This window comes from Mesoplodon densirostris, chromosome 15, assembly GCF_025265405.1.
Source record: "Mesoplodon densirostris isolate mMesDen1 chromosome 15, mMesDen1 primary haplotype, whole genome shotgun sequence".
NCBI classification, from domain to species: Eukaryota; Metazoa; Chordata; class Mammalia; order Artiodactyla; family Ziphiidae; genus Mesoplodon; species Mesoplodon densirostris.
Window position 1 is genome coordinate 31,648,972 of NC_082675.1, and position 27,057 is coordinate 31,676,028.

At 42.9% G+C, this 27,057-nt stretch overlaps 1 protein-coding gene across 3 annotated transcripts in view; it reads right to left on the reverse strand.

Annotated features, from left to right (window-relative positions):
• The window catches only part of PTPRM (protein tyrosine phosphatase receptor type M), a 759,871-nt gene that overhangs the window by 98,151 nt on the left and 634,663 nt on the right, over positions 1 to 27,057 (reverse strand). For all 3 annotated transcript variants that reach the window (XM_060119604.1, XM_060119603.1, XM_060119605.1), the window contains one exon: positions 6,311 to 6,398. In XM_060119604.1, coding sequence (XP_059975587.1) covers positions 6,311 to 6,398 — 88 coding nt within the window. The remainder of the gene's footprint in view (positions 1 to 6,310; positions 6,399 to 27,057) is intronic.

The window sequence follows — 27,057 nt, forward strand, 5'->3', positions numbered from 1 at the left end:
CAGGAGTCACCTCTGACCCTGTGTCTTCCTTGAATCCACCTGCTACTTTCTAGTCCACATTACCATCACTTGTCACCTGGGCCGAGAGAGAATCTTTTAGCTAGGGTCCCCTTCTGATTCACTCTTTACCGCAGTTAGACTAATCTTTCCAAATGTAAATTAGATTAACCCTCCCTCCCGACCCTTTAATGAGGTGTCCCTTGTTCTTACAATAAAGACTAAAACACTTAATCTGCCCCAGAAGGCCCTGAAGGCCTGGCTCCCACCTCCTTGTCTCTCCGGCCCACCTTCCCCTTCCACCTCTCCCAGCTCTGGCCACCCCGCCTGCCTTCCCCTCCTCAAACTATGGGTTCCCGCATGTCTGCACACCCCTGCTCTAGCCCCTGGGTCAGCTGTCTTCATTCCACATCCTCTGGAATCAGTCAGCTCCCACGTACAGGTACTTGCAGGACTGTGCTCCTCTCCTTATGGCCCTTGACTTTTACTTCATTTTTATTTTTATTTCATTTATTTGTATAATCAAGTCTCTCTTCCTCTCAAAGGAGATGTCAACTTCCCGAGTGTAGGAGCTGAGTCTGTGTTGGCTCGCTGCTGTCCCCCAGGGTCTTCACAATTCCGGCCTCTCCCCTGGATGGTGCCCTCTCTGCTCCAGTTACACAAGGTCCTTACTGTCCCCGATACCATGCTGACCCGGGCTGGCTGTCCCTCCCTCAGGGCCTCCGCCTGGACCGGGCTCCCTTCCTCACCTGCGTCAGGCCCTGGTTTGTATCTATCTATCTATCTACCTATCTATCTATCTATCTATCTAACGTCTATCTATTCAGTGGAAGTACAGTTGATTTACAATATTATATTAGTTTCAGGTGTATAAAATAGTGATAGTGATTCAATATTTTTATAGATTATACTCCATTTAAGATTATTATAAAATATTGGCTATATTCCCTGTGCTATACATGATATCCTTGTAGTTTATTTACCTTATACATAGTAGTCTGTACCTCTCAATTCCCTCCCCCTTTCCCTCTCCCCACTAGTAACCACTAGCTGTTCTCTGTATCTGTGAGTCTGTTTCTGTTTTGTTATATTCATTTGTTTGTTTTATTTTTTAGATTCCACATATAAGTGGTAACATACAGTATTTTCCTTTCTCTGTCTGACTTATTTCACTTAGTGTAATAACCCTCTAGGTCTATCCATGTGGTTGCAAATGGCAGAGTTTCATTCTTTTTGTCTGACGTGCATCTTATTCTCTCAATTGTAATTGTTAATTACAATTAAGAACTGCTGAGACTATCAGGGGGGCTACGCTTGGGTGTGTGTGTGTGTGCGTGTGTGTGTGTGTTTGTCTGTCTGTCTGTCTGTTAATAGTGGATGGGGTATTTGTTTATATTTGGAAGGGGCTTGCTCAGCAAATTTATCGTGTAAATGAGGGAAAAATTCACCTTACTTAAGAACAACAGCCAATAAACAGTTTTTAAGCACCATTAAAACCATTTTATATGCAAACACTGTTGCAAAACTAAGAATGTGATCCTTAAAGCACTTCTTATGTTCTCTGAAAAGCACTAACAAGAATCGGTAGGACATGATCACTGAAACCCCCAGTTCCTCATGGTAGTTAGTGGTGCTATTCCCAAAGCCTAGACTCCCTGAAGCGGGCTTCCCAGTCAGGGACACTGATTTTTCCACAATTACAGAATTTTTTAGTGGGGAAGGGAGATGTAATACTTTTCTCCATGCCTTAAAGAAACAACCAGTATGAGTGTATACATTAGGGTGATTTAGATAAGTATTTTTATTCCTGAAATCCTTCTACAACTTTAACAATATCAAAGATTCATTTTCGCTGCCATAACTAAAGACATACAGTCTCAAATGAAGCAGCTCCAAATGGTGATTCTCAGAGGGGTGCTTAGCACTGCAGTGGCTTCATCAGACCCTACTGGGGAGCTCATGATGGATTGGGGCCCCCCTAGAGAAACAGCACTCAGGCTGTGAGTTCTAACACCAGACTTGGCATGGGCTGGCATCAGGGAAGTTCTGGTATTTAAACCAGCCAGCAGTAGTGGTATTTCTGCAACCCATATGTGGTATCAAACTCCTGCTATTTAGCTGCTAGGAGCATCTAAGGATTTGCACACCTTATTTTAAGAGCATTAATAATTGTTCGGTAGGTGGCCTAAGTGGCTGATGTCTCAGAATACGTCAGCATAGACCGTTATAGACAATTATATAAACAACGACAGACAGTTCTAGAGGGATTTCAGAAAGCAGTAGAAAACTAGAGGAAAAGGTAACCATTTGCAACAACATGGATGAACTTTTAGGACCTTATGCTGAGTGAAATAAACCAGACACAGGAAGAAAAACACTGCATGATCTCATTTGTACATGGAATCTAAAAAAAGTCAAACTCATAGAAGCAGAGAGTGGAAGGGTGGTTACAAGGAGCTTGTGGGGGGAAGGGGTAAAATGCGGGGGTGTTGGTCAAAGAGTACAAAGTGGCAGTTACATAGGATGACTAAGTCTCCAGATTGAATGTACACCATGATGACGATGGTTAACTATACTGTATTGAATCCAGAAACTTGCTGAGAGTAGATTTCAGGTGCTCTTACCACACATAAAAAATGACAACTACGTGAGGGGAAGGTACTTTCATCAGCTTGGCTATCGTAATCATTTTGCTATTTATCTATATCAAGCATCATGTTGTACACCTTAAATATAGACAATTTTTACTTTAAAAATAAATTAAAAAAGACAATGTGTGTGCGGGGAAAGCCTTCAGAATGCCACGGCAGCTGAGGGGTAAGATCAGGAGACTGGACAGAGCTGCCTGGGCAGAGGACATCTTTCTAACATTGTCCCTACAGAAGCACAAAAACAACGCAAGCTGATGGAAGAAACACTGAAAGAGCCCAACAGGTGAGGTGGAGGCAGGTGAGAGTTGGAAAATCCTCCCCCTCTGGGATTTATCAGGAATAAAGGCGACAGCCAGGCAAACTCTCCAGAAATAGAGCCCATGGTCACAGCCCGTGATGAGCGGGTCGCTGTGCAGAATCCTGCTGACAATTAGGGAGCAACGTAGCGCCTGCAATTATCCACAAGTTCATCATTTCCAACCTGAGACTTCCAAATGCTGCTTTTGTTTTTCCATTTTAAATGACCTACTGAGTCCACTAAGCTGAGGAAGGGTAAGGAGTAACAGAGAAGAAAGATGTGATTTTTCAAAGGTAACAACGATCAGTGATGTTTTTATGTGGCATTTCAGTTCATTTCCACAACAGCTGGCTTTTTAGGAAACTGGGACATTGAGAAGGTTCATGACTTTCCCAAGGTCACTTGGCTAATATGTGGTGAAACAGACTCTGAACTGTCTTCTAGTTCCCAGTCCTAAATTCCTCTCTTTTGCCCCCAAAGGCTTTTCCCTTAGTCATTTACATTGTCCTATTAGTTCACGTGCATCCTAGTCTGGTCCAGCCCATAGACAGTACATTCATGGGGGTGGGAGGTAGATTTAAACCTTCTCCACCTCTGACAACATTCTGCTGGGCACACAGACCACAGCCAGTGCCTGCCTAGGGCGATGAAATAATATGTCCTAAGTGCAGGGTCTTGAGAGTTGAAGATGATCTTGGTGGTGATGCCCATTCTGAGCTAGTGATGGTTAGTGATGATAGGCTAACAATTAATACATAAATTAGACCCTGACTCCAATATCTTTCTTAGGCAACAGATCTGAAGCCATCGAAGAAGAATTTCTGCAGAAGGCCCACAACAGTGGCAGCTCCAGAATTTCAGAACAGGGGGCCACAGGGGGTCAGCCTGGGGGCTGGAGGGCTTGGCTTGAAGTTGCCTTCAACAGGGAGTGTACTCTTTGTACTTAGTTTGTATATTTATCTGGAGGTGGCCTGGGGAGATGAAGAATGGGGATGAGGGGGGTGAAAGTCTTCTTAAGCTGCCTCTTGTCACAGACACTGGCCTGTACAGGCAATGATGCTAATGGCCAGTGGGGACTGACTATCCAGCATCCACTGGGTGGTGGTTCTAAGAGCTGCCCCTGGGTTGGAATCTTGTCCCCATCTTATTAACTGTGTAACTCTTTCACCTTCTTTATGCCCCCGTTTTCCTCTCCTGTAAAATAGATAAACAATGTTACCCATGTCACAGGATCATTACAGGGAGTGAGGGAGTTAACAGGTGTAAAGGGCTTAACAGGTGTAACAGGGGTGTCTAGCATATAGCACGTGCTCAGCACAGGCTAGCTTTTATCATTTTTTTCTTTAAGCATTCAAAACTATTTCCCAAGCATCTACCAAGTGCAGCCGTCAAACTACACACTGGGAAGGAGCAGAGTCAGTCACACTGAACGGGGGCGGGGCCGGGTCTCTGGGCACAGCCCACACCAGAGCCCTGGACGCTGCTCTCCGGATGCTCGGGGCGAGCCCACACCTCAGGTATGGTGGCCGCAGGACAAGGGCTCATTGACATCTCTTCCACCTGGCGTGGGTGGCATGGCTGTGAAGTGTCCATTTTACCTCGGTGGACCTCCTTGGAATTAGTGGCAGAGCTCAAGGAACCCTGGGAAGGCTCCTATAAGCCACTTTGAGAAATCTGGATTCTTCTGAGGGTGTGAAGCTTCAACAGGCTTGCAGAGAACATGAAGGAACTTGGGAGGATCTATATTGGCCAATGGACTCTTCCCATGACCCTCTCTGGCTGGGAATAATGCTTTCCTTCTCTGAGCCCCTGCAGCACACAGCACTGTACACACAGCTCCAACGCAGGACTGCGTCCTGGTGCAGAGTGACCAGACTCACAGTCTCTCATCTGCCTGTGCTGCTCTGTCCTGAGGGCAGAGACATCACCCCTATCACCCTGGGGGTCCTCGGGGGGCCAAGTGTTGACTGAATTCACTGAGGGGCAATGAAGCCTTAGATCTCAGGGGAACATCTTCTCTCTAAAACTGAAGCTCTAAGTAAATGAATGCACAAGACACCCGAAGCTAGCACTTGCCATCTGCAAAACCAGTGGTTTGGCTTTGTGAGTGGCAAAAGGGAAAACAGGACATGTTCAGGCCCAGTTGGGATGGTTCATATTATATGTAAACCCTGACACCCTTCTTGTTAAAAATGAAACACACTGTAGGTCTGCACCATCCAATATGGGAGCCCCTCGTCTCATGGACGATCTAAATTAAAAATAATTAAAATTAAATACAATAGAAAATTCAGTTCCTCGGTCCCACCAGCCACATTTCAAGTGCTGGTATGGTGAAGGCTACTGCACCGGACAGCACAGACACAGAACATTTCCACAATCACAGAAAATTCTACTGGGTGGCGCTGCTATAGAAGCTCAACTGTCCTACCAAGAAAATGTTAACTCAGGCAGATAAAATCTAACCGCACTTCCACAATCAAGAAAGATAATATATAGCTCCGCTGGAGCATCCAAACCTTTCAAGTTTGTTCTCTTACAAGTAATAAGGGAGGATGGGCTAGGTGCTCTATATTTCACATTATTGTTGCTTTCTAAATTTACGTATCTTTAGAGATAGTATTAATTCCGTGAGTACCTTGTCAGTACCTCGGTGCAGTCCCGTGTGGCTTTGAGCAGTTTAATGCAGGGGATGGATGGCTTCAGCCCTGGAAGAAGGAAGCTCATCAATCTACCAGGCATCCCGGCATCGTTACGGAACATTAATGAGGTTGGGCTTGATTTAAAAACCGTCTGAGGCATTATGGATGGGTACGATTCCTTTTCATAGGAACTGGGAATTTCTGACATATCATCCTAGCTCTTTTGCTAATGAGTGTTGTGATACAGGGACTACCATTTAACTTCTGAGTTTCAGTTTCCTGTCCTCAAAATGGGGCTATTACTGACCTCCCTACCCCAAGTGTCCTGAGGATTAATGAGCTCATGTCTGCTGAGAAGCTCCCGGCAGCGAGGCGTGCTTCAAATCATTATGTCTATTCCTTCTCATGGAGCAGATGGGAAGCATTAGATCTGTTAGGTTTACTCCTTCCAAAATGCATTTTCTGTCTCAGCATTTGAACATGACCTAGGTTACCCAAACCTTAAATCTAAAAGTAAAACTAGCCCCACAGCAAGACACATGGACATAGCGGGGGTATTTAGGTAGTTTTTCCTTTCCCTAATACGAGCATCACACCAGCTTTCCCAGCGGGATGAAGGCAGTAATTGCACTGCAAATTCTTGCCGCATGAGGCTGGTGGTCAGTCCTAGCAGATGTGAAAAGAAAGTTACATCACAGCACAATGATGCTGTCAACACTTACATGCAATAATATTCCCATATCTGTTCTTCATTCTGTTTTCATCTTTCTTAGCAGAGTCCCATGGTGCAGACTGCCCTTCAAAGAAGCTCTGGAAGAAAGAGAAAAGTGACATGACAAATTACAATTCAGTGCGGTAAACAAACACAGGGATCTTAATGACTGGGGCGTGTTCTTAAAAAATGTACAAGGGTCAGGGCTTTCCTCGTGGCGCAGTGGTTGAGAGTCCGCCTGCCGATGCAGGGGACGCGGGTTCATGCCCCGGTCCGGGAGGATCCCACATGCCGCGGAGCGGCTGGGCCCGTGAGCCATGGCCACTGAGCCTGCGCGTCCGGAGCCTGTGCTCCGTGACGGGAGAGGCCACAACAGTGAGAGGCCCGCGTACCGCAAAACAAAAACAAAAACAAATGTACAAGGGTCAAGGAAGGAAAAGAATATTCACAGGAATGAAATAATGGATTATTAAACTACTTTATATCTTAAATATCTCATTTAGTTTTTTTTTGTTTTCCTTTAGTTAAAATGCCACAAACACGGATGGGGGCTGAAGAGTAAGCCCACAATTTATCTGTACCATCTACTGAAAATGGTTGGGGGTTCATCCCCATCCTACCTGAATATTTATTACAGAAAATTTAACATTTCTCTCAATTTCTTAATTACATTACATCCTTTCAATATTCTCCTACGAGATATAAAGATATCATTTTTCTTCCCAAGTGCAAACTGAAGGAAGGTTATTTTTGGTTAAATCTGTGAAAGTAGGTAAGCTAAGACTTCATGACTTCCAGCCTAAAATCCTCTAAGAACTTCTGCCAGAGTTTTCATTTGTAATGGAGCTTAGATGTCCATTTATTTAAGGATTTGGCATTATTATGCCTAGGGTCTTTAATCTTCATGTTATTAGTCAGATATACATTTTTCTGTTCAAGTTATAATGAAAATGTCCTCTGCTATCAGTTGACAACTGAAAAAAAAATCTGGGATTTTAATTTCCACTTTAGTTCACGTCCTGTTTCACCTTCACGCAGTCAACGCTATAAGGAAGTACTGGGAAGAAGGATGGTAGCAAGAAGCATTTAGTAACACCGATTTGTTGTCTTTTCTGTACCTACTCTTATATTTCCTGGCACCAACTGGGAAAGAAGGGAAGTGCAGGAGGAAGACACAAAGGCAAATTGTGTGTGTGGAAACATCGCGCTAAAACACTCTGGGGCCAGAGAATGTAGTACCAGGAACTCACATCCTCGGACACGCCCCAGCGTGGCTTTCCAAGTTCCCTCTTTAGAACGGAAGCTCCTTTATACCCCCACTACTCTCCATCCCCCGCTAAAGCACTTGGCCACCTTGGCCATTGCCACCAATGGCCACTATAGAGCAATCAGTCTGCGGTTCAATGGGACCAATTCATTATTCCTTTTCATGGGTCCACTTGTGTCTTATCAGCTGAGCTGCTCCTTAGTACGGTCCGAGTGGGGACACACCTGCTCACAGACCCCATGGGAAGCCCTGCCGCCTGCAGGTGGCTCAGACCCGACCACACAGTGCACAGCGCTGGGCATATCCTACCGTCTCTGCCCCAGGTTGTGGATGCCTCCAGGCAGGGGCTGCGTGGTCCTCATTTTTGTTGGTGTGGAGCCCACGCTTCGTGATAGGAGTCCGATAATTAGTCATTGAATGAATGAGTGACTGCAGTGTCTGGGGGTAGTCTGCTGGGCTTTGATGCCCCAATAAAGCTTGACTTCTGCAGTGTGGGTGTGTGCGGAGTTGGAGTACTTGGAGACCTGCACGGGCACTGTCTGCAGGGTTCATGTTGTCCGTCTGTAAAAGTGCACGTGCTTCATATATACAATGGAGTATTACTCAGCCATAAAAAGAAACGAAATTGAATTATGTGTAGTGAAGTGGATGGACCTAGAGTCTGTCATACAGAGTGAAGTAAGTCAGAAAGAGAAAAACTAATACTGTATGCTAACACATATATATGGAATCTAAAACAAAACAAAACAAAAAGATCATTCTGAAGGACCTATGGGCAGGACAGGAATAAAGACGCAGACGTAGAGAATGGACTTGAGGACACGGGGAGGGGGAAGGGTAAGCTGGGACGAAGTGAGAGAGTGGCATGGACATATATACACTACCAAATGTAAAACAGATAGCTAGTGGGAAGCAGCCGCATAGCACAGGGAGATCAGCTTGGTGCTTTGTGACCACCTAGAGGGGTGGGGTAGGGAGGGTGGGAGGGAGACACAAGAGGGAGGAGATATGGGGATGTATGTATATGTATAACTGATTCACTTTGTTATAAAGCAGAAACTAACACACCACTGTAAAGGAATTATACTCCAATAAAGATGTTAAAAAAAAAAAAGTGCACGTGCTTTCTGTGAACTGCTGTGTGTTAAAGCTGCTGTTACCCTACAGCTCGGCCCTCAACAGAGAGTGGCTGGAAAAGAGCCCTGTCCTGACTCTGTCCCCCGTGCACTATTAATTCCACACAACAGAACATCAGGACACACCATTTCATCACATCCAAGAGGGAAATGATAATACTGTAAGGGTAAGAGTTAGAGTTTTAAATTGCCATTTTATTTTATTTATTTATTTTTTAAAATTGAAGTATAGTTGATTTACAATGTTGTGTTAATTTCTGCTGTACAGCAAAGTGACTCAGTTATACATATATATGCATTCTTTTTTCTATTCTTTTCTATTCTTTTCCATTATGGTTTATCTCAGGACCTTGTTGTTTATCCAGTCTATATATAATAGTTTGCAGCTACTAATCCCAAAAGCCCAGTCCACTTAGTATGATAATCCCTAGTTGCACCCCTGTTGATGCAAATGGCATTATTTTGTTCTTTTTTATGGCTGAGTAGTATTCCAAAGTATATATATATTATACAACATCTTCTTTATCCATTCATCTGTCGATGGATATTTAGGTTGTTTCCATGTCTTCGCTATTGTAAATAGTGCTGCTATGAACATAGGGGTGCATGTATCTTTTTGAATTGTAGTTTTGTCTGGATATATGCCCAGGCGTGGGGTTGCTGGATCATATGGTAATTCTACTTTTAGTTTTCTGAGGAACCTCCATACTGTTTTCCATAGTGGCTGCACCAACTTACATTCAATTGCCCATTTTAAAGTAAGGTACCTTAGTCATGGTCATTGCTGACACCTCATTATCATAATAGTTTTTACATTGTATTTATCATTTTGAAATAAAACCACGGAGGCAGACCAGGATCAGATGCACTACACACTTAGAGCTGTATTAACAGATTCACAATATACATTGCTAACTGAAGGGTAAGGTACTGTGCAATGCAGGACAAAAACAAATAAAAACATTTTCAGGATTATTAATAAATTAAGCTAATAAAAATACAGTAAAAATCATTAGTTAATTCCATCTAGAACGAGACCGTTATAGAATAGATAAAGGATTTATTTAGACATGTAACGTCTATTCCGCCATAAAATATGCATTTAAAATAGCTTCAGGGATTTTAAAGTCATCCTCTTTTTCTGACTAGTGTCTTTGTTACTCTATGAATGACAATTATTTTACCCTTGAGTAGTAACTATTATTTGACTTCCCTTATAACAATTTAATTCTATTAATACTTTGAGTTTGTCGTGATGTAATTACAATTTCATTCCCCTCTGCCTTCTCCAGAAAGGCAGAAAGTTTCCAGACTTTGCTATTTTCATGGGAAGATGAAAAAGGGACCTGACTCTGAAGAAGACCTGGGTGTCTTCCTGTAGACCCACGGCCACTAGTTAACTCCCCACAGGATGAGAGACAGACAGACAGATGGAGAGGGGGTCAACAACGGATTAGGGAGGAGGCGCTTGCTCCACTAGTACAAGGAGATCCTGCTGGGCCACCGGAGACAAAGCCACCCTGAGCCACACCAGTTCCTTCCCATTCCTGACAAACAGACGCTTTCCGTGGGGGAAGGTGCCCACATCACAGCTGGGTTTCTTTAGCATTTATGATGATCACAGGAATTCCAATAGCCCTTGCTTTTAAAAACAGTTGTTTTTTTAAAAAAATTATTTACTTTTGTTTTATATTGGAGTCTAGTTGATTACCAATGTTGTGCTAGTTTCAGGTGTAGAGCAAAGTGATTCAGTTATGCACATATATATACATATATATATTCTTTTTCAGATTCTTTTCCCATTTAGGTCATTACAGAGTGTACAGCAGTGTTCCCTGTGCTATACAGTAGGTCCTTGTTGGTGATCTATTTTAAATGTAGCAGTGTGTACATGTCAATCCCTAACTCCCAATCTATCCCTCTCCCACACGCCCCTCCCCCCCGGTAACCATAAGTTCGTTCTCTAAGTCTGCAAGTCTAAAAAAAGTTATTTTAATTTGACTGTTCTCATTAACTGGTGACCAGAAAACAGACAAAATCAACAACGAGATGATAACCAATCTCCCTGCACTTGACCTCTGCATGTTTTTGTGAGCGTGGGGCCCATGCTCTCCATCTCTGAGCACTGACCACGGGCATCAGTAAGTGAGCAGAATGAGGAGTCCATCGTCTTGACTACTATTTATGAGAGTAGCAGCCATGGAGGACCACCTGCCTGCTTTACTGCTGCAGACAGGAGATGCAGAAAGACCACAACCAGATCATCGCAGACCAGCTTGAGTCAGACCTCAATGGTTTCTGACCCTTAGTCCACTGCTCTTCCTGGACCACCCCTCCCAACAAGGGCTTTGGAGGGGATACAGTTAAATCTACATATGACCAATGACTGTTTTCCAACTTAGATCGTATCTTCTTGTCTCCAAATGAAGGTTTGCAACAAGACAATATAAAAGATGTCAAGTAAACTTTGCTTAACCGTTGATTGCTTTCATAAAATAGGAAATTTTCTTATCTCCTAGGATAATGTGATCTTTGCAGGGAAGCAACAGCAGGAGAGCAACAGTAGAAGTGGGAGTTCTTGCCATGAGCCTCTCCAACTTCCTATCCAGGAATTATGTGAATCAGTTTAAGTGGCAGAATGTATTTTTCTTAAACAAAATCAAAATCAAAACAAAAAGCTGCTTCAAGGAAAAGATCAGATGACTGGTACCATCCACAGTTTCCTGACTCTCTACAGATATGGTGATCGGGTCTCGCATTTTCTGGCACAGTTTTGCTTCCAATTATACAGCCAGTCTCCCCATGAATACATTCCCATGAATACATTTGCATTATGAAGACTATGTGTTCTTATCCTTGGCTTGTAAAGTAAGTAATATACCTAATGGGGAGCCCAGAGAGAGGAAGAAAGGGCTTTCTGGATTGATCACCTGGCTTTGTTTTGTTATGGAGACTGTCATTTAAAAAAATTTCTGAGATGGACCCAGTTTTAAATGTCATGGCTTTCCATTAGCATACATTTTCAAAATAGCTGAGAACATATTTACCTTAGACTTTAGATTCCCTCTTATGCCTGCAGTAGGACAAAAGTCAACTGTTTAAATTTCTACTTAGAAAATAAAACTTTATCTATTGCTCTAGAGCCACTGGGCACTCAGAGAAGCTGTGACATGACATATGGGTCTTTTGCATAGTAAGCCCCTGGCTGCCTTCTTGGCTGGGAAATTCTTTTTATTTATTGGCTGCGTTGGATCATCGTTACTGCATATGGGCTTCCTCTAATTGCGGCGAGCAGGGGCTACTCTTTGTTGTGGTGCGCGGGCTTCGCATTGCGGTGGCTTCTCTTGTTGCGGAACACAGGCTCTAGATGCATGGGCTTCAGTAGTTGTGGCTCGCAGGCTCTAAAGCGCAGGCTCAGTAGTTGTGACACATGGGCTTAGTTGCTCCATGGCATGTGGGATCTTTCTGGACCAGGGTTCGAACCTGTGTCCCCTGCATCGGCAGGCGGACTCTCAACCACTGCGCCATCAGGGAAGCCCCTAGCTTGGGAATTCTGAGCAAGAATAGCAATCAGGACAGAAGTGCAGGTCAATCAGGGCTATAGAATACCACTTCCTGTGTGGCCCACAGCGAGGCCTGGCACAGATGTGAGACTCCAGAGGCAGAAGTGGCTCTTCCTCCAGGCCTTGTCTTCCCGAGGGACTGAGCCTTCTCTGATGACCCTGTGACCTACCGCCTTTCTTTTTTTGCAGACCATGAGCTGAATAGGTAGTCACTAATAAACCCACCAGTGAAATGTGCCCGAGGAAAATTAAGTAATTTTGCTACACAATCATTCTACCATGTCCTATTTCACAGCCCTTTTGGCTTTTAAATATCTTTTAATAAATGAAGCAAATCAACAAACGTTTCAGACAATTTTCTGCTGTGCATTTTTCTTGGGGTAAGAACAAAAGGTTCTTTGGCTATCTTTTTTATCTGCAAGAAGGTCAAAGCTGTATGTGTTCCAATAAAACGGCATCAATTGAATTACCGAATGCTTTCAGAAGACTCGTACTCTGAACCAGTATTCCTGGGAAGTAAGTAATCACCACATCATTTATGTGGCTCTAGAGAAGAGCTGTTCCTCTCACATTTACTGGAAGGAAAGCCAACCAGGTTTTGAATCCTGCTGTTGCTGAGAAAGAGAGAGCTCGGGTCCTTGAAGGAATTCCTTCAGAGGATTCCTGAGCACATGAATTCTGGCCGCTTGGGGGATACCTGGCTTACCTACTCCTAACATTTCCCCCGCCCTTAAGTTCACATTTTAGTACAACCTCCAATTCCTCCTTAATCTCTCCAGTTTTTGCTTGACAAAAGTTATGAGCAGGTTAATGGTTAAAATCCAATTCAACCACAGCACAGGCGTTTCTTTGCAGCTGATGATGCCCCATCCTCGGAGCAGCTGCGTAAGGACCAGCTTGGGAGACATGACAACGGCCCATGCTCCAGGGATGCTTTTCACAGGAGGGATTTTTAAATACAACACACACATTTAGGCAATATTTAGTGTTCAGGGCAGATTTTTAATATGCAGATACAATTTAACACACCAACTATGGACTTTTTATTATGAAAAAAACACTTTACGTTATTTTGGGGATTGAAGTTAATGGTCACACTGCACCGTTAGAATTTTCATAAATAGACTTAGGCTTTGACTCTGCTTAAAATGTAATTGAAGTGTTTCCTCTGACTACCTTAGCTCATATATACTGAGAAAAGGCAGCAAACCGGGGAGCCACACTGCAAGAGTAATAAGTCTCCGAAACAATAAAAATGAAAGCAGGCAAAGGTCCAGCGAATACCAATGACTGCACGTAAAGATGCTGCACGCTCCCTGGGCACAGAGAAGAAGGACGTGGAACATCTCACACACGGCCATTTTTTTCTGAACAGGAAACATGTTTTTGTGATTCAGTAACCTCCTTCCCACACCTCACACCACCATCATTTTCCACAGGATATAATTATACGTCGCAGTTGCCCACCTCAAGAGAATGTTACTCCAAAATGCTGCAGTCAGTTAAAAATGTCACAGCTCCCAGATATTAAAAAAGGAGAAAAAAACCCACCAAACCCTATTCAACAGAAAAGCTGCCGGTAAGGACGGGATGCAGGTCAAAGCTGTACCTAATGCACGGTGTGTTCTCAGGCAGTGCAGGGTCGAGTTGTTTTTAGAAGCTTCTGAAATCGAAGTTTTCCTCCCTTTCTCATATGAATAAAACTGTGCACGTAAAATGACTAAAATCATCACGCTAAAAGAAGGAAGATGCCCTCACTGGGGCATGCAAAGTCTCTGAACTTCTTTGTTTTCTACCCATACGCCTCTTTGGGTCCTTCCAATGCTGCATTTTATTTGGTCTGTATAAACTAGTTATTGCTATTGCACTAAAGCCACCTATGCTTGCCTGACAGGCCGCAGGGTGGAGTGTCGATGGGAAGGTGGCCCTGGCAGCTCGGGGCCAGAGGCAGCGGTGGCCACCAGTCACTGCCATCATCAATGTCCCGGACAGAGGCAGCCAAAGGGAGTGTGTGAGCCTTCAAGGGCAAGAGAGGTGAGGGCTGGGTGAAACAAGAACCTCGACCCAGGAACTGTTATTTCTAAACAAACTGAAATCTAAATGCCAACACACTGATATCTTTAAAGAACTTGCTAATTAATCTCAGGACTTCAAATGGCCATGTTTTAGTACAATGTAATTCAATTCCAAATGTAATTTCTATTTTGCAGGATTCAGCTGGTGCTCTAGGCAATAGTTGCCATATTGCCTTCCTTTACCTAACATCTCTTTCTTATGTGATAATGGACTTGAGGTTTAGAGCCCAAAATATTATGTGATGTTTTGTGCCCAGAAACAGTACCCCTGACATCTGACTGAGCTTAAAAATGTTTTTTATTCTGTTGGATATTACTCTGAATGAGTCACTTTTCACAGCAATGTCTTATATGAATAATATATGCTTATGGCATCTTTGAAGTTCTACCAGGCAAGGCTTTATTTCTACTGTATAGAGAAGGGAATTTAGGATCAGAAGGCATGAAGTGGATTGCCTGCAACCACGCAACAGGGAAGCAGAACAGCTGGGGCCTGGACCCAGGGCTGCCTGGCTCTGAACCCTGTGTTCCTTGTGCTTGACCACCTAGCTGGCCGAGGGCACGTGCCTTTGTGCCCACTGCATCACACTGCACACTCAGCTTTCTGAAGTTGCCCTGGCCGTGGGTCATAAGTCGCTAGGCATTTCTGGTTTCCACTTTTTGTGGAATAATCCTGTCGGATGACACACAGCTCTCTTACCATCTGCACAGTGATTTTCCCGGGATGTGAAGCCATGTGCACCCTGGAGGGATCCTCGATAGACCTGCTTTTCAGGAAATTTGCCCAATTTCAAAGCTCCTTTTCTTTCCACCTTCAGAATCATTGCAGTACTAAGCTCCCGCTAATGATGTGACATATCCCTCAAGTGAATTGAAGCAGGAAAAAAAATCTGAAAACCACTGATCAAGTGGGCAGAGAGAAAAAAAAAAATACTCTTCAGTTCAGTGATGGAGAAAAAGAGGTGAAACAGTAACTTCGAAGCATGGGTTGTTGCTGAACATTCCATAGGCAAGGCCAATATCTCACGGAATCACAAAGACTGAGGCATAGTAAGGTGGCTTTGTCAAAATGGATTACAGACCTAAATGTAAGACTGGAAACCATAAAGTTTCTGGAAGAAAACATAGGCAGAACTTTCTTTGACATAAATCATAGCAATATTTGTTTGGATCTGTCTCTTAAAGCAAAGCAAATAAAAGCAAAAACAAACAAATGGAACCTGGTTAAACTTATAAGTTTATGCACAGCAAAGGAAACCATCAACAAAATGAAAAGACAACCTACAGAACGGGAGAAAATATTTGCAAATGATATGACCGATAAAGGGTTAATATCCAAAATACATAAACAGCTCATACAACTCAACATCAAAAAAGCAAACAACCCGATTAAAAAATGAGCAGAAAACCTGAATAGACATTTTTCCAAAGAAGACCTAGAGATAGCCAACAGGCACATGAAAAGATGCTCTGCATCGCTAGTCATCAGATAAATGCAAATTAAAACTACAATGAGATATCACCTCACACCTGTCAGAATGGCTATCATAAAAAAGAACACAAATAACATATGTTGGAGAGGGTGTGGAGAAAAGGGAACCCTTGTACACTGTTGGTGGGAATGTAAATTGGTGCAGCCACTGTGGAGAACAGTATGGAGGTTCCTCAAAAAACTAAAAATAGAACTACAATATGACCCAGTGATTCCACCCCTGGGTATATATCCCCCCAAAATGAAAACACTAATTTGACACAATACATGTACCTAAATGTTCATAGCAGCATTATTTACAGTAGGAAAGGCATGGAAGCAACCTAAGTGTCCATCAACAGATGAATGGATAAAGAAGATGTGGTACATATATACAATGGAACACTACTCAGACATAAAAAAGAATGAAACTTTGCCATTTGCAAAAACATGGATGGACTTGGAGGGTATTATGCTAAGTGAAATAAGTCAATCAGAGAAAGACAAATATTGTATGATATCACTTAAATGTAGAAACACCAAACCAGTGAATACAACAAAAAAGAAACAGACTCACTGATATAGAGAACAAACTAGTGGTTACCAGTGGGGAGAGGCAAGGTGGGGAGCAAGATAGAGTAGGGGATTAAGAGGTACAAACTAGGGCTTTCCCGGTGGCGCAGTGGTTAAAAATCCGCCTGCTAATGCAGGGGACATGGGTTCAAGCCCTGGTCCAGGAAGATCCCACATGCGATGCAGCAACTAAGCCCATGCACCACAACTACTGAGCCTGCACTCTAGAGCCCTCTAGCCACAACTACTGAAGCCCGCGCACCTAGAGCCTGTGCTCCGCAACAACAGAAGCCACTGAAATGAGAAGCCCTCACACCTCAACGAAGAGTCGCCCCCGCTCACCACAACTAGAGAAAGCTGTGCACAGCAACGAAGACCCAAAAAAGCAGCCAAAAAAAAAAAAAGAGGTACAGACTACTAGATACAAAATAAATAAGCTACAAGAATATATTGTCTAACACAGGGAATATAGCCAATATTTTATAATAACTATAAATGGAATATAACCTTTAAAAATTGTGAACCACTACATCATACATCTGAAAATTACATAATATTGTACATCAATAATAAATAAATAAATAAAATATCTATACAAGAAAGGGGGCTATTTTGATATATTTGGTGTGAGTTTCAGTCGAGCATTAATTTTAAGAGGCAGAGGGTAGCTGTTTGGGGATAGTCAACCCTTCCCTGGCATTCATTCCTCTTCCCTTTGTTCCCTGGAAGGAAGCTTAGTGACAACACCCGCTGTGCTCAGCACAGCCCAGTGATGCCTCCCATCTGGTCTACCTTCTCAGGCCTGGAAGCCCCTGTCCCACACACGTGAGTGAAACCAAGCAGGACCCTATGGTCCTTCCCCCCATGTCCTCTACCTGTCTTCTGTCTGTAGAAAAACTTTAGCCGAAGAATAACTTTAATCAGAGAAGTGAGAAAATGCAGAAACAAAGGAAAACAGTCCAACAAGCCTAAACAATAATAGTTTAGTCATTAAGCACAGTCAAGGACCTTCAGTTCCTCCTCAAGGGCTATAGATAATGTTCTGAGCCATCTCCTGTGAGTTGTCTTATAGATACTGAAACCTCCACCAGGTGGAAGAAGTTAACTACATGATGACCAGGCTGTAGCCATGACATAAGCTGCCACAATTCCGAGAACTGGCCTCAAGGAAGTGGGAACAAACCAACCCTGGAACCGAATATTAACTGTACTTAAAGCAATCAAGATGACTCTGGTCAGACCACCGATGACCAATAACAAGACGACGGTTAAGGCTGACTGTGCTGTTTCTGCATGTAGCCCCCTCCCTCCGTCTCTGAAACCTCTTGCCCACTGATTGTCAGTTGGGGGGGAGTCAGCCTTTGGACAGGAGTCCCCCACCCTCACCCTGCCCAAGTTGCCGGCATCCAAAATAAAGCAAACTTTCCTTTCCAGCAACCTTGCCTCTTTACTGGTTTTTGAGTGGCAAGCAGCTGGACCCCACTTTCAGTTTCACGAGGATGTTCTCACCCACTGATGCTGCGGAGGCAGCACAGAGTTTCGGGGAGTCTCTTGTCCCCTGGCACTTGTCCCCTGAAGGCGGCTTGAGACGGATATTCCTCAGTTTGAAAGTCAAAGGCTGCATGTACAGACTCATCCTTCTAGATGCTCCCGATAGGGTCTCTGCTGCTTCTTGAGCAGGGAGGATGGGGTAGCAGAGGGGTTGCACTGCAAGGGATTTACAGCACTGTTTATATGTTTATAATCACTACATAAATCTTGGTCCAAGTTTACTTTTTTCATTTGGGCATGCCTATCTCTGATCACAGCCACAGGACATCATGAGATCAAGCAATTTTGCAAAGGTCCTGGAACTTGGTCCTGGCCCTGTCCTCACTGCATTACCCTGGCGCTTCCAAGGAGGCCCAGTCATCAGATGGGGTGTCAAAATCACGATGCCAATGAGCGGCTTGTCACAGGTAGCCACCAAAAAGTGGACTGCTCTGCTTTAAAGGCAGGTGAAAGCGACTGATGTAATTGCTTTGTTGCCTCTCTAAATCAGTCTGGGTTTGAGTCCTTCCTCAGAGAGTGCCACCATCTTTCGGAGAGATAACGATTTTCATTTCCCCTCAGATGCAGATATTGCCAGGGTCTGAGATGTTAATACAACTCGAGAACTGTAATTCCCTCCACCTCTGTACCTGCCTTGGAACAGTGATTTGTCGGTGAGCCTGTGCTAACAGTGCCCAGATTTTCAGAGATGAGCAAGGGTCCCCTTTGGAAAAAGGAATCCTTGAAACATCTAGAGAACAAATGGATGCTTTTGCAGAAAGCAAGCTGCTCCTTTCCTTCTGGGACTAGCCAGAAAAGCTGACTTCCATTCACTTCTGGTCTGCATTACGGCAGTAACTTCCTACCTGGTCACTTCACCTCCCTGTGGTTTATACACTTCTCCTAGGGTAAGCTATTTAAAAAGCATGTGGGCGTCTGCCATGTCCCTGTTTGAAAACATAGCAAGTCTCCCTACTGACAACAGGGCGGTCTTAAGGACCTAGGGACTTGACACGTGCAATGCACCAGGTAAACAGGAAGTGCTCAGTCAGCGCTAGCAATTACTGTTGTTCTAACATTAGAGCTTCAGACTTCGATGACAGTAAATCCTTACTGACTTTGCTGCCATTGTTTGTTAGCGTCACCCTGACAATGTCCTTTCCATTGTTTTCCTCTGTTTTCCCTCCATGGATTCTACACAGCGTTTAGAAATGGGGCGATTATTGTTTTGTTCTTTCTTTTCTGTTAAAAAACAAACATCTTTTCCATGGTATTTCTTGGAGAGCTGTGAGTTTTAAAATGTCCTCACCTCACAAATCACAGCACAGATGCTCCATCAAAATCTAAGGCTGAAAATCTAAGGATACTTTTTTAGACATGACAGGCTTAGAAATGAACAAGTATAGCAGAAAAAGGAATTTTAATGAGAGGTTTGTGACTCTCTCTTTGACATCTATTCATTTATAAAACCTATCGGCACTATTCCCAGGCTCTCCCTGCAGGACCCGAGACACGAGATTCACGGTAAAAATTCAGAAGGGAGGATTATTTTAGAATTAGGAAATTAAGGTTAGAAATACCTTTTCTAACAGTTTAGTGAAGAATAATTACATCTCAATGTATTCTGTCCGAAAGTTTAACTTCTCTTAGGAGCAAACATTCTTATTGAAAATTATAACATATTTTGAAATTGGAGTCATAGCTGCTTTCCTTTATTGACTGATGTTTGGACAAATGTCATTTCTTATTGAAAGTTGGGTATGGAGGTTCCCTAAAAAACTAAAAATAGAGCTACCATAGGACTCAGAAATCCCACTCCTAGGCCTATATCCAGAGAAAACTATAATTTGAAAGGATGCAGGCACCCCAATGTTCATTGCTGTACTATTTATAATAGCCAGGACATGGAAGCAACCTAAATGTCCATCGACAGAGGAATGGAAAAAGAAGATGTGACACATATATACAATGGAATATTACTCAGCCATAAAAAGGAATGAAATAGTGCCATTTGCAGAGACGTGGATGGACCCAGAGATTGTCTTACAGAGTGACGTAAGTCAGAAAGAGAAAAACAAATATCATACAACATTGCTTATATGTGGAATCTAGAAAAATGGTACAGATGAACTTATTTGCAAAGCAGAAATAGAGTCACAGACGTGGAAAACAAACTTATGGTTACCAAGGGGGGCGGGGGTGGTGGTGGGATGAACTGGGAGATTGGGATTGACATATACACACTACTATGTATAAAACAGATAACCAATGAGAACCTACTGTACAGCACAGGGAACTCTACTCAGTGCTTTGTGGTGACCTAAATGGGAAGGAAATCTAAAAAAGAGGGAATATTAATATACGTATAGCTGATTCACTTTGCTGTACAGCAGAAACTAACACAACATTGTAAAGCAACTATATTCCAATAAAAATTAATAAAAAAATTTGGGGACACCATCACCCTAGATGTCCAGAGACTTCTTGTGATGGAAGTCTTGGCTCTGAGCCTTAGAATCTGGGTGTGAGGAGGAGACTGAAAACAAAGCTGAAACAGTGAGGCTGCACCAGGCAGGGCGGAAATCTTGGTGGAAGTTTCCATGTGCTGATCACCCCTCCCGAGAGAGGGAATCCCGAAAGGACGAACTCATCTCTCAAAGCAGATCAAACATTAGTGGCTAAAGTCATCTTACCACAGATCTTGGGTGGAATGCTTTATTCATCTGCATGTACTCCCTACAAACTGCCATCATCTTCTAAAGATGCTTTTGGTTTGGGAAGTTGCAGGTAGGTGGAGGGGAAGATGAAACAAAAATCCCGAAGGCACATGAGGTTGACAAAGGAGCCAGTATCACTCCACGAGCTCTTCCCAAGTCTCAGTCCCTGGGTCCCACCTTTGCTATTTCCCCTGTCCTGTCACCTCTTCCCTCTAATTTACTTATTTAAAGTATTATATATTTAAATGTTTATTTGGAAATATCACTTCAGTAAGTGGAAGGCAAAAACACACACCACAGGTAAAGATAACAGAAAAAGTAAAGGCAACAAACTCACAACAACGATATCAATCCTGCCTGGCAGTGCTGCTTAGCCACATTCTGAGCCCAAGGCCTCTTCTTCCTCAGGAGAGAAAGATACTCTAGCCCCAAACACAGGCTCACGGATGAATCAATCAAAAGACCAAAAGAACCAACTGGACAGGCAGTCACTTCCTCACCCTGTATATCAGCACTGTTTATTCCTCATGAGTGGACCTCCTAAAAGCCACTTGGAACAGCACCTGCTGCTTGCATTTCACACTTGGGGGGAACTCTGAATTCACCTTCAATCTTGGCTCCCAACACAGGGTGCAGAAGAGGAAGGAGCATGGGATCTAGGACCAGAAGACTGGGCTTGGAATCCCAGCTTTGACTGATTCCTAAGCACGTGGCCACAGGCCAGTTACTGAATTTGTTTTTTAATTTATCTAGTTGGAATACTCTAATAATTTAAATTACTTAACAGCATTGCTTTCAGTATTCAAACCAATGAATGTCAGTTAAGAGAGCATGTAAGGAGCTTATACACATTAAGTGCCCTACAACTGTCATGTAATCAGTACAATGTATGTCATGCACAGGGCATTTGAGCATGAAGGCCAGTCTCCTCCCCTACCAGGAGCCCCAAGGGGCGGAGCTGAGCCTCTGCACATCCTTGGTGCCCAGCATCCACCTGGCACATAGGCGGAGCTCTGTAAGTATTAGTGAACGAACAGGTGACAATTATAAATAAGAAGATTCCTACATTACAAGTGTATATGAATTTAATATTTTTGAGGCTTGGTTCTTTAAAAAGTTTTTAAAAAATTATATGCTTTTATTTGGTTTTAAATAAATTACTATCATGATTAAGAGAGTACTACTGACCCAGAGAACTATATTCAATATCCTGTGATAAACCATAATGGAAAATCAACTATACTTCAATTATTAAAAATAAAAATAGAGTACTACTGAAGCGGCACAGTTTACAATGGAGGGCATTGAACTCAGAATTTTAAAAATTCCACCAATGTTCTATAGTGTAATTCTTTCTTTTTTTTTTTTTAAGATCACAATCTGCTGAAAGGATAACAATTAGTTTAAGTGAACCAAGGTCAGATGTTAAAAGGAAGTAGCAAAAAGTGTATTTAGAACGTGCTGATGCTTTAAAAAATGAAGACCTGGCCCTAATCCAAGGAACCAGATATTAGATTAAAACCTTAGGGGCATGCGGTTCAATTTTTTATTTAGAACTACAAGGTTTGGGATTAAACTAAAAATGAGATGCTTAATGCTATTAGAAGTACTGCCTCAAAACATTTTAGAGAAGGCAAGAGAGTTGAAAGTAAAGTCAACTCAAGGGTCAATACTGAAATGCAAACAACAAAGATCTAATGCCCTTGGAGGACCTATATTAACATCTCCATCATAAGACAGAATGAACTTTCACAGGATCGTCAGAGACTGTTGTTTCAGCAAAGAAGATTTCTGAAAGGGGATTTGAATTTTTGCCAAGAAGAAGTGTGGGGAGGAAAAAACTTTGGCTCAAAATATTTTGATTACATAATTCTTTTAGTGAAATCACCATAAGCTCTCAATTTAGTAGTATTAATAAGAATGCCAGATAATATTAAATAAACGACATTAATAATAATGCAAGGGGCCTCCCTGGTGGTGCACTGGTTGAGAGTCTGCCTGCCGATGCAGGGGATACGGGTTTCGGCCCCGGTCCGGGAGGATCCCATATGCCGTGGAGCGGCTGGGCCCGTGAGCCATGGCCGCTGAGCCTGCGCATCCGGAGCCTGTGCTCCGCAACGGGAGAGGCCACAACAGTGAGAGGCCCGCGTACCGCAAAAAAAAAAAAAATAATAATAATAATAATACAAGATAAGTGCAGCATATTTGCTAAGTTCTAAGTACTATTCTAGGTGTTTTACCCATAATATCTCATAGATATTATTACCCATAATAATAAAGCCTTATTATTATTATTATCCATGGTAATATGTATGTTATTTATCTAAAACATCTCATAGACATCTTTTCTTTACAGAAACGAATCCTTCATGCATTTTCTTGTTACAGCTTTTACTTATGCTCAGGCAAAGAGATTTCAGTACATTCATAAAAGTCAACTTTATTATTATTATCACCAGTGAGTTAAGAAATAATTATGTTAGTAACCAATACCTTTGAATTTTAAATTATATCAAAAAATAACTTTTGAAAAATTGTTTATCTTGAAATAATTCTAGGTTCACAGGAAGCTGCAAAAATAGCTCAGAGAGGTCCCAGTTACTCCTCAGTTTTCCCCAGTGGTTACCAATGGTTACTACATAACCGGACGTAGTGTAATATCGAAACCAGGAAACAGAAGTTGAAACAATGTAGGCGCCATTTTATTGGGAGAGTTTAAGTTTTCATTTCTCTGTAATGAATGCCTGGGAGTGTGATTGCTGGGTTGTATGCTAAGTGTATGTTTAATTTTTAAAGAAACTGCCAAACTCTTTTCTGGTGTGGCTGTCCCATTTTACATTCTCTGGCAATTTATGAAAGATCCAAGGCCTCCACATTCTAACCAGCATTTGGTACTGTCCCTATTTTTTACTTTAGCTGTTCTATTATGTGTGTGTAACTCTTCATGACCTTAATTTGCATTTTATTAATGGCTGATCATGGTATCTTTTCATGTGTTTATTTGCCCTCCGTGTATCCTCTTTGGTGAAGTGTCTTCCATGTCTTTATCCATTTTCTAATTGGATTGTTTGCCTTTTTACTGTTGAGGTTTGAGAGTCCTTTATATTTTCCAGATACAAGTCCTTTGTCAAATATGTGGGTTGCAAATATTTTTCTCAGTCTAGAGCTAGTCTTTTTATCCTTTTAGGATCATCTTCCACAGAGCAAACGTTTTTAATTTCCATGAAGTCTATTTTCTTGACTTTATTTCTTTTATGGATCATGCTTTTGGTGTGACATCTAAAAACTGGTCTCCAAACCTCAGGTCCCCCAAAAATAACTTTTATTGGATTTAAAACACTGTGGAAATCTGTAATGCCTGATAATTAATCACTAAATCGAATAGTAATGAATGCTGAAACGTGTACACTGCATCAGAGACGGCAGTGTTAAGTGTCAGCACGTTAAGTTGGGGGATGCCTTCGTGAACGTGTCTGAGGACCCCACAAGGCTCTCTAGGATGACCTTGGGTTCCCTCCCTTCCCTGCTTCCTTCTCTGCCTCTGAATGAATTGGGAGGTGGCCCCCGTTTCCCAGGGTTACTGTCTGTGACCTGCATCCTTTCTAGAGGAAGGAGGATGTTGCAGACAAGGCTGAGGCAAAAGAAGCTGCTGACTGTCAGTCCAAGGCTCAGTTGAGCTCCTTAAACAAGGCAAAGGCTCCATCCCTGCTGCTCGGCTCCCCAGGGGCACCAGCCACACGGGTAAGCAACACACATGGCCATGGCCACAGCACTGGAGAGAGCATCTTCTGTCATCCCAGGCGGGCCAGGCTCTGCTGATGTGGGGGTCAGGAAGGTGAACCCTGCAACACGCATCCTATCGTAGGCTGAGGAGAAGACAAAACAGATCTAGAGGAAGACAGGGGAAGGAAGGAGAGCTCTGTGGATCTGCCGGGATGCGCAAGAGCCCAGCTGTGCTAAGGAACAAGTGGGAAAGGCCGAGAAAGGTAGAAGAAAGGAAGAAGTAAAAAGGAGAGAATGGAAGCAACGTTGGCGTACGTCCAAGCCAAGGGCACGACAGTGGCCTTCTATGCCTTCCCATGATCCAATTCCGTGGGGTGTGGTGTGGCTCTAGCAGGGGTCCCTTCCTGGTCTTGCCTTGCAAAGTTGATCTAACTGTTACAACTCAGCTCAAACCTACCTCTTCCGTGTGTTTTCTTCTCTAGTTTCCAATGATCTTTCCCCCCCTCAAAATTCCATTATAGTTATCAGTATGTGCCACTTAAGTTTTCTTTACAGATCTGATATGTGGCATTTTATGTTATTTTCATCACCACGGTTAGGTTACATTATGTGTTGCCCCAAGAGAGGGTCCATATCCCCCCTTTTAACTTGGTACAAAGCACGTGGCAGTAGTATGCTCGCTGCAAGGATCACCTTGATGACTCTCAAAGCCTTTGAGCAGGGCCCTTCCAGACATAAAAGGTTATGGCAGTTCTATGACAACGAAAAGGTGCTATGTCCCTGAGGACCCCACAAGGCTCTCCAGGACACATGCCCGCCCTGCAGGTGACATGCAGAACTAGAGACACAACCTGCAATTTCTGCTCCTCTGAACATCTCTTCCATAGCGAGTATTCATATGCTTAATGTTTTTGGAGGTGCATTATCACTGATTTCTTCGTTGAGCCATAGTTCATACAAAGCAGGGAGACATTCTGTCCCAACACTATCGTCCTGTGATATGTGGATTCAAACAGACCTACCCACAGAGGCAGACACGCCCCACCACCATAGCCTTCAAGACACAGCATCAAACAAGAGGAAATGTGGTCCACGGGCTTACGATGGCTATTACCCCACTCCTCAGCTAGGGCTTATTTTGCAGTGATATAGGATGGGCAACTCCAGCAGCTAGAATTAATTAAGAACTGTACGGGGATGCTTAAGGGCCAGCAGCAATCTGCAGAGTCCTGGAAGTTAATTAAGGGTCAGAAAAAGGGTCTTGCTGCTTTCTCCAGCTCTGCCTGCTATGTGGGGACTCCGAGTTATGAAGTCTTACACGTACACTGATGTTTCCATTTCACAGTCCTGGCACTAGATGATGACCTCAAGAGAGGGCATTACTGCATGGTCATCCTTTCAAAATGCTCACATTGAGATCATCCTTGACAGATGAGAGCATTTTCCAGGATACATCATCTTGGAAAAGGGGATTTCATAACCTTCCTAATGAGCTTGTCTATTTAGACATGCTTTCAAAGGAGCAGTTACAAAACCACCTTGGAAAAGAAGTAAACGGACATGGATGGACATGGAGATGATCATACTAAGGGAAGTAAGTCAGACAGAGAAAGACAAATATCACATAATATCACTTAATTGTGGAATCTAAAAAAAAAAAACACAACACAAATGAACTTATTTATAAGACAGAAACAGACTTACAGACCTAGAAAACAACCTTATGGTTACCAAAGGGGAAAGGCGGGGGGAGAGATAAATTAGGAGTTTGTGACTAAGATTTATATACTACTATATAAAAAATAGATAACCAACAAGGACCTACTGTATAGCACAGGGAACATACTCAATATCTTATAATAACCTATGGTGGAAAAAAATTGGAAAAAGAATATATATATATAAGTGTATATACATATATATGTACATATAACTGAATCACTTTGCTGTACACCTGAAACTAACACACCATTGTAAACCAATTTTAAAAAAAGAAGTAAACAGTGCATGTTATCTACAGAAATACATCTCTGGGTAGAAAAACAGGGCAAGAAAAAGAGTGACCACTTCAATATGTAGGAGAGTTTGGGGTTACTCAGGACGTGCTGATGCCAGCACCACTGGCGAGCCCACTTCTTACTTCCGTACCCACCCACCTGAGGGTTACACTCAGAGTTCATGAGGATGCCGTTCTTATCGTCAGCAGCTACATGACTTTGCACGTACCCAAGAACTTCAGGTGAACTTATAAGCAATTACATTTCCACCAAAATGTATAATGTGATCAGGTCTTTCATTTATTTATTTTTTCATTTGCCTCTGCTCTCACTGTCTTCTGCAGCAAATCTCTCAATCAGAAGTGAAGGTGGAGGCTTAAAGACATTATGTATAATTTAGTTTTCTGCAATGGGTCTCCTCACTTTGTGTTCTGCAGAAGCTTAGGAGAGCATGGCAGTTTATCAGACTCCCAAGGACACCGAAGATATATATTTCAGCTCTACCTTTTTGTCCTATGACTTCTTTCATTAGAACCGTGTCCTCGAGTTAAATTAGCTGCTGTAAAATATACAAATATAGGGCTTCCCTGGTGGCACAGTGGTTGAGAGTCCGCCTGCCGATGCAGGGGACACAGGTTCGTGACCCGGTCCGGGAAGATCCCACATGCCACGGAGCGGCTGGGCCTGTGAGCCATGGCCGCTGAG